Below are 8,289 nucleotides of genomic sequence, written 5' to 3'. Positions count from 1 at the left end.
TGCACACACACATGCATGCACACACACACACACACACACACACACACACACACACACACACACACACACACACACACACAAACACACACACACACACACACACCCACACGTGCGTGTACACACACACACACACACACACACACACACACACACACACACACATACACACTAACCTTGCATGAATCTTCACAATCATTGCACATACAGTCCATCTCTTGCCAAAAGAAAAGGTAAGTAAATTATATTATAACATATTATAATCACATTATAAATAATACTAATTAAACAAATGAGTGTGGTGCATTTAAGTAACGTCTCGCACGCTGACTGGAAAACACAGTAAAAAAGAAAAGAAAAGAGACCATAAACGCTAATTAGGTTGATTTTTACAATTTCATAAGATGTTGGTCTTTACGGAGGTCTTATTGTAAACCTTGGATTTGGACGTGTATCGTTACGTAATACACAGAGCCACGCATCCATTACGTAATACACACAGCCACACCTCCATTACCGTAATACACTGAGCCACGCTTCCGTTACGTAATACACACAGCCACGCCTCCATTACCGTAATACACTGAGCCACGCCTCCGTTACGTAATACACAGAGCCACGCCTCCGTTACGTAATACACACAGCCACGCCTCCGTTACGTAATACACACAGCCACGCCTCCATTACCGTAATACACACAGCCACGCCTCCATTACCGTAATACACTGAGCCACGCCTCCGTTACGTAATACACAGAGCCACGCCTCCGTTACGTAATACACACAGCCACGCCTCCGTTACGTAATACACACAGCCACGCCACCGTTACGTAATACACAGAGCCACGCCTCCGTTACGTAATACACAGAGCCACGCCTCCGTTACGTAATACACACAGCCACGCCTCCGTTACGTAATACACACAGCCACGCCTCCGTTACGTAATACACAGAGCCACACCACAATTACGTAATACACAGAGCCACACCACCGTTACCGTAATACACACAGCCGCGCATCCGTTACGTAATACACAGAGCCACGCCACCGTTACCGTAATACACACAGCCGCGCATCCGTTACGTAATACACAGAGCCACGCCACCGTTACCGTAATACACACAGCCACGCCTCCGTTACCGTAATACACAGAGCCACGCCACCGTTACCGTAATACACACAGCCACGCCACCGTTACCGTAATACACACAGCCGCGCCACCATTACCGTAATACACACAGCCACGCCACCGTTACCGTAATACACACAGCCACGCCACCGTTACCGTAATACACACAGCCACGCATCCGTTACCGTAATACACACAGCCGCGCATCCGTTACGTAATACACAGAGCCGCGCCACCATTACCGTAATACACTGAGCCGCGCGCTATTACATATATTTTTATTGTAAACACACAGCGATACGCTCAGAACCACGAGGATCCAGTTAGAACCACGAGGATCCAGTTAGAACCACTAGGATCCAGTTAGAACCACTAGGATCCAGTTAGAACCACGAGGATCCAGTTAGAACCACAAGGATCTGGTTAGAACCACTAGGATCCAGTTAGAACCACTAGGATCCAGTTAGAACCACGAGGATCCAGTTAGAAACACGAGGATCCAGTTAGAACCACTAGGATCCAGTTAGAACCACTAGGATCCAGTTAGAACCACGAGGATCCAGTCAGAACCACTAGGATCCAGTTAGAACCACGAGGATCCAGTTAGAACCACTAGGATCCAGTTAGAACCACTAGGATCCAGTTAGAACCACGAGGATCCAGTCAGAACCACTAGGATCCAGTTAGAACCACGAGGATCCAGTTAGAACCACTAGGATCCAGTTAGAACCACTAGGATCCAGTTAGAACCACTAGGATCCAGTTAGAACCACGAGGATCCAGTTAGAACCACTAGGATCCAGTTAGAACCACGAGGATCCAGTTAGAACCACGAGGATCCAGTTAGAACCACTAGGATCCAGTTAGAACCACTAGGATCCAGTTAGAACCACTAGGATCCAGTTAGAACCACTAGGATCCGGTCAGAACTGGAAACCCTATGACCCGACTGCGGTCACTGAGAGGAAGCAGGTCGATAGTACAGTGCTTTGTTTCACAGATAACCACTAAAGGTGGATCGACGTGCACGTACAATGCGCGCACGTGTGGAGATGACACATGTGTATCTATGTGCGCGCGCACCGCACTACCGCGCGTCGTGTTTATGTGCCGGTTGTAGCACACGGCGGTGTCGCGTTACTGTGTGTTGCCGCGGTGACGCCGGCGGCCATCTTGTGGTCAGACCAGGGGGGGGGGGGGGGGGGGGGGAGACTAATGAGGGCCTGTGTGCGGCGAGAGCGAGAGAGATCTAATTAGAGCCCACCTGCCTCCCCGCGTCGGCACGGCGACCAGGGGGTGCGCGAGATCTCCCGACCGTTGTAAGCTACAGGTTCTCTTAGATCTCGCGCACACACACGCACACACACACACAGACACATACACAGACGCACACACACACACACACACACACACACACACACACACACACACACACACACACACACACACACACAGACACACACACACACACAGACACACACACACACAGACACACACACACAGACACGCACGCACGTACACAGACACATACAGACACGCGCAGAGACACACACACACGTACACAGACACACACAGACACACACACACAGACAGACACACACAGACACGCGCAGAGATACACACACACGTACACAGACACACATAGACACACACACACAGACACACACAGACACACACACACAGACACGCACGCACATACACAGACATACACAGACACGCACAGACGCACAAAGACATGCAGAGACACACACAGACACTCACACACACACACACACAGACACACGCAGACACACACAGACACACACAGACACAGACACACACAGACACACGCAGACACACACAGACACACGCAGACACACAGACACACACAGACACACACAGACACACGCAGACACACACAGACACACACAGACACAGACACACACAGACACACGCAGACACACGCAGACACACACAGACACACGCAGACACACAGACACACACAGACACACACAGACACACGCAGACACACACAGACACACAGACGCACACACACACACGCACATACACAGACACACACAGACACACAGACGCACACAGACACACACAGACACACAGACGCACACAGACATGCCCAGACACACACACACACACACACACACCCTGCACACCTAGATAAAGACAGTTCGGAGACGCGCCCGGTGAGTCACTCCCTCACGGCCTCGGTGAGGCAGCGTTTGGCGTTGGCGTCGCCGCCGTTCGCGCGCGGCGCCGGCTTCTTGCCCCGCCCCTTGCCCCTTGCCCCGCCGCCGCCCCCCTCCACCCAGGAGTTGTGGATGACAGTGCCCCCGCTGGGCGCCGGGTCCACCTGCAGGAGGGACACCACGCGCTTCTTGACGCGCGTCTTGAGCGCCCGGCGCAGCTTCTGCCGCGTGAAGGCGTAGAGCAGCGGGTGGAAGATGGTGGTGCCGTACGCCATGGCCAGGAAGCAGAGGCGCAGGCGCACCAGGCCGTCGCTGGGGCCCAGGCACAGGATCAGCACGTTGACGGCGGAAAGCGGCGCCCAGCAGCCCAGGAAGGTGGAGATGATGATCAGGGACATCTTGAGGACGCGCCGCTGGCGCTCCCGGCGGTCCCGGTGGCGGCGCACGGCCCGCCGCAGGGCGATGATGGCCGACACCGAGGCCTGTACGCCGGGCGGCGCGAGCGCGGCTGCTGCAGGGACCAGGGTGGGGGCAGGGGTGGGGTTGAGGGCGGGGACAGGGGTAGTGGCGGGGGCAGGGGAGGTGGTGGGGGCAGGGGTAGTGGCGGGGGCAGTGGTGGTGATGGGGGCAGGGGTGGTGGCGGAGACAGGGACAGGGGTAGTGGCGGGGGCGGGGGTAGTGGCGGGAGTGGGGGCAGGGGTTGTGGCGGGGGCGGGGGTAGTGGCGGGGGCGGGGGTGGGTGTGGTGGTGGGGGTGGGGGCGGGTGTGGTGGCGGGGGCGGGGGTAGTGGCGGGGGTGGGGGCAGGGGTAGTGGCGGGGGCGGGGGTAGTGGCGGGGGCGGGGGTGGGTGTGGTGGTGGGGGTGGGGGCGGGTGTGGTGGCGGGGGCGGGGTTAGTGGCGGGGGTGGGGGCAGGGGTAGTGGCGGGGGCGGGGGTAGTGGCGGGGGTGGGGGCAGGTGTGGTGGCGGGGGCGGCCCGCAGCGGAGTCTGAGGAGCAGGCGTGGTGGCGACGGGTGTGGTTGCGGCGGTGGTCACCGTGGTGACCGTCGCCCCGCTGTCGGAGGTCACCAGGGGCACTGCGGAGAGGGGCGGCGGGGACATGGGCGTGGGGGTGAGGGGCGACGGGATGAGGGGCGCGTGGTGGCCGAGGTCCTGGCTCTGGCTCTGGGCGACGGCGCGCTCCGTGGCCAAACTGAGCTCCTTCCTGCGCCTCCTCCTCCTCCGGATCCGGCAGCCCCCCCCCGAGGCCTTCTGCGCCCCGCCCCCCCGCCGGCCCCACATCATGTGGGACCCGATGCGGATGTTCAGCGCCCGCAGGATGCGCGAGTAGGTGAACAGCATGACGGCCACGGCGATGAAGAAGCAGGGCACCTGCAGCAGCAGGTGGTAGTACATGGCCAGGCCCGTGTAGTAGCCCTGGCCGCCCACGCACAGCAGAGTCCGGTTCTGCCACACGGGAGGCACGTGGTGCGAGGAGGAGGAGGAGGAGGAGGAGGAGGAGGAGGAGGAGGAGGAGGAGGAGGAGGAGGAGGAGGAGGAGGAGGAGGAAGGAGAAGGAGAGGAGGAGGAGGGAGAGGAGGGGGAGAACACAGTCGGCGTCAGTCCGGTGGTGACGTCCTCCGCGTCCTCGGAGGGGGAGGAGAAGAAGTTGCCCTCCTCCAGGAAGGGCAGGAAGAACACGGCGAGCGACACGGCCCACACGGCGGCCAGCAGCAGGGCGGCGCGGCGCGGCGTCAGCAGGCGGGTGGCGGGGCGCACCGAGATATCGTAGCGGTCCAGGCTGATGACCAGCACGTTGACGGCCGTGGCCACGCTGGTGAAGGTCACGCAGGCCTCGTGGAAGCAGCACAGCGTGGCCAGGCTGCCCACGCCGCCCCCCGCGCCGCCCCCCGCGCCGCCGCCCGCCGCCGGCAGCAGCACCACGGCCACGGTGAGCGGCAGGCAGAGCACGCACACCAGGATGTCCAGCACGTGGAGGTTGACGGTGACCAGGTTGCTGACGGAGTCCACCAGGTTGGACTGGGCGCAGTACAGCACCAGCACCGTCAGGTTGCTGCTGAAGCCCAGGACCAGCTCCAACAGCAGCACGGTGGTCAGAGACACCTGGAAGGCCAGGGGGTTGGGCTCGCCCCAGGCCTCCTCCACCCCGCCTCCTCCTCCGTCCAGCACGCTCGCCCCCCGGCCATCGCTGGTCTCCAGGAGGTCACTGTAGCCTTCGGTCTCCATGGACTCGTTCACACATAGCACCAGCGGCCGCGCCGCCAGCCCATGCTCCTCCCTCCCTCCCTCCCTCTCTGCTCCTCTGGCCTTTGTGGGCCAGCAGTGTGGAGGTGGTGACGGATCTGCTGCGTCAGGGTTCTGTAGGGAGAGAGAGAGAGTGATTAACTCTGTGGTTGTTTTGATAAACATGACCACTGTTTTGTGTGCAGACTGGGTTTAAATGTGTAAACCTCAATCTTTTGCACAAGCATGTTTGATGTAAAATGATGAATAATCCCTGTATGTAACTGCTGCATTTCACCTTTGGGCCTCTCGGCAATAAATATTGAATTAGAGCTCCGTTGTCTGACTTACACGTTTTATTCTCTACTGGCTATTTTGGAGTCAGATGAGGACCATCACTATCGCTCTTTCTTCAATCTAGTTAGCAACCAATGCACTGTGATTAACCTTAGAAATTTATAGAATATACGACCGAAATGGTGCCGTGTTGAACCCGTTCTGCATTATTCCCATATTGAGAGCAAGCAGTAGAAAGGACCGGGGTTGATAATATGTTCATTAAGGTGTTGCAGTGCAGAGTTTTGCTGTCTGGAAGGGGCGAACGAGGTTGGGGAGTTGGTTGTGTAAACAGCCCGGGTGCGGCCCGGGGTGAATGTAGTTTTTGCATGCAAGGGGGGGTGGAGCGGTGGAACAGGGATGAGTTCTGTTACGTTTAAAACCGTGCTTCCAAGATGATAAGTTTGTGTCGGCGGGGATCAGTAAAACCAGTTTCACAGCCTTGGTTCTGGTCTCTGCCGCGCGAATAATGTCTGGAGGGGGAGCACAGATTGTTAGGGAAATAAGGTGTGTTCGATTAAAGAAATCCAGTATTGGTATGACATGTACAGTGTGAATCGAGCAAGGATCGCACAGGGTGATTTATTTTATGTCACTGTCAGATCTGCGTCTGGATCAGAACTTGTAGCGACGTAAATAGGATGAGAAGAGCCTGTTCAAACTACTGCCGAGTAAGGTTGGGAAGTGAATAGCCTTCGGTCTGATGTGTTGTCCAGTTATCTGTATGCTTGCCCTTGCTCTGGAAGTAAGCAGGATAAAATGGGAAGTGTATCAAACGAGTGTGGTAAATTGCAAACCTTCTATTAAACAATGATATAGCAGTCAGAAGACAGAAATGGTGTAGAAGACATGCATGGATTTTGACTTGTAAGATGAGCTGTTTTAAATTGATGCTCGCGACATGGAATTGGGCTATGTGCGTGTACATCAAAACAATTTGACCCTGATTTTACGGGTTTTGATCAGATCAGGGGAAAGGATAGTCGTAATTGGGGAATGGTGCGGGGATTTCGAAGCTTGTGGCCTGTCTGGGAGTAACAGCAGAGTTACAGGCGTCGATTAAGGACAAAGGGAAACCGTCTTGATTTACGGTCATGATTCTCCTGTGTTAAGTCGTCATATGAAAGTCCTGCAAAATTGGAGCATTTTCATCTACAGGGTTGGACCGTTGTTCCAGAAGCCTGGTATTTGAGTAAACATTTCTATAAAGTACTTACAGCTGGCCAGCTAATGAAAAAAGAAAAAATGCCCTTATTATGGTTGGGAGTGTGATTGTATATTACAAGTATGTTTGATGAGTGAATGTTGATTTGGAAGTTAGATTGGTATGGTGCTGAGCGAACTGGATGGATGCGCGGATCTTGAACGCATGAAGGAACATCACATTATGCGCGGATCCCAGGATGTGTGTTGGACCCTTACATCATGAGCGGAAATGTTGGCTAGCTACTTACCTGGAATGAGCGTTTATGGTGTAGCGCCATGATAAGAGCTTGTGCAATGTTATGATTAGAAGCGGCGTGGTGGTGTTAGGTAGACGATACTGGTGCATGAAGCGATTGTTTAATAAAAACGTTGATTGAGAGTTATTTGCGAAAGTAGGACACCGCTGTTGTGATGTTGTGTATGGCTCTGTGCGAGAGCACCGCGGTGCACCCTTGGGTAAAGAGGAAGCTGGCTGTTAGAACTAAGCTAAGCTACCGGAGCTAATAAGCTAACTGTGCTAACGATGCTGATGTACAGTAAACGGATGATTCTTTTCATATTGTATGAACGTACGTTATTTTATTTTGTACTGCGTGTGACGAAGGATTGCGTTATACTGGACACAGTTGACAGTGTTTTGTGTAAACTGTGTAGCATTATGCAACTCGTGACCACTAGCGGCTGGCTAGCAAATAACAACTTCCGGAATTGACAGGAAGCGCCGTAACGGCCATTTTAGTTGTAGTTTTTTATCGTCTTGTTCCGTTGCATAATGGCGGAAGAAGAGAAATGTATATGCAATTCTGGTTAACGACAATGGTGAGTTATATTTTTGCTGTGTTGTAAAGGTATTCTGGAAGTGGTTCCGTTTGTGTTTATTGTTACTACAAGTATGTGTAACAGGGGGGAATGGGTACACATGTGTGATGATTAGATTATGGGAGATAGTCATTGGGGAGGAAATTAATGCAAACATTCCAGTGAGTCTATCAGTAGAGAATGATTTTCGTTTTGCTTGTATCAAGTTAAACCCACAATTTAACTACTATGGGTAAATGTATCATTTAATAGTAGGAACAATATATATACGTTGAATCTGTCAAAAAAGCAGTGTTGTTTTACTCAATTGTATGTCCTTGGAAAGCGCTCTACACTAAAATGACATGTTGCTTACAGGTTTAGTTGGGTTAGGAGGGTAGTGCAATATTGGGGAATT

The 8,289-nt window shown here is 54.1% G+C and overlaps 1 protein-coding gene across 1 annotated transcript; it reads right to left on the bottom strand.

Annotated features, from left to right (window-relative positions):
- Window positions 1–3,311: 3,311 nt before the first annotated feature.
- Window positions 3,312–5,534, bottom strand: LOC311229385 (G-protein coupled receptor 22-like; the record flags this gene model as incomplete). Its single annotated transcript, XM_084315473.1, has 2 exons — window positions 3,312–3,817; window positions 4,229–5,534. The coding sequence occupies 2 exons, from the start codon at window positions 5,532–5,534 to the stop codon at window positions 3,312–3,314; spliced, it is 1,812 nt and encodes a 603-aa protein (XP_084171599.1).
- Window positions 5,535–8,289: the final 2,755 nt, after the last annotated feature.

This window comes from Notolepis coatsorum (genome assembly GCF_963971535.1).
Source record: "Notolepis coatsorum genome assembly, chromosome: 6".
Lineage (NCBI taxonomy): Eukaryota > Metazoa > Chordata > Actinopteri > Aulopiformes > Paralepididae > Notolepis > Notolepis coatsorum.
This window is presented reverse-complemented; position numbering and strand designations above follow the sequence as displayed.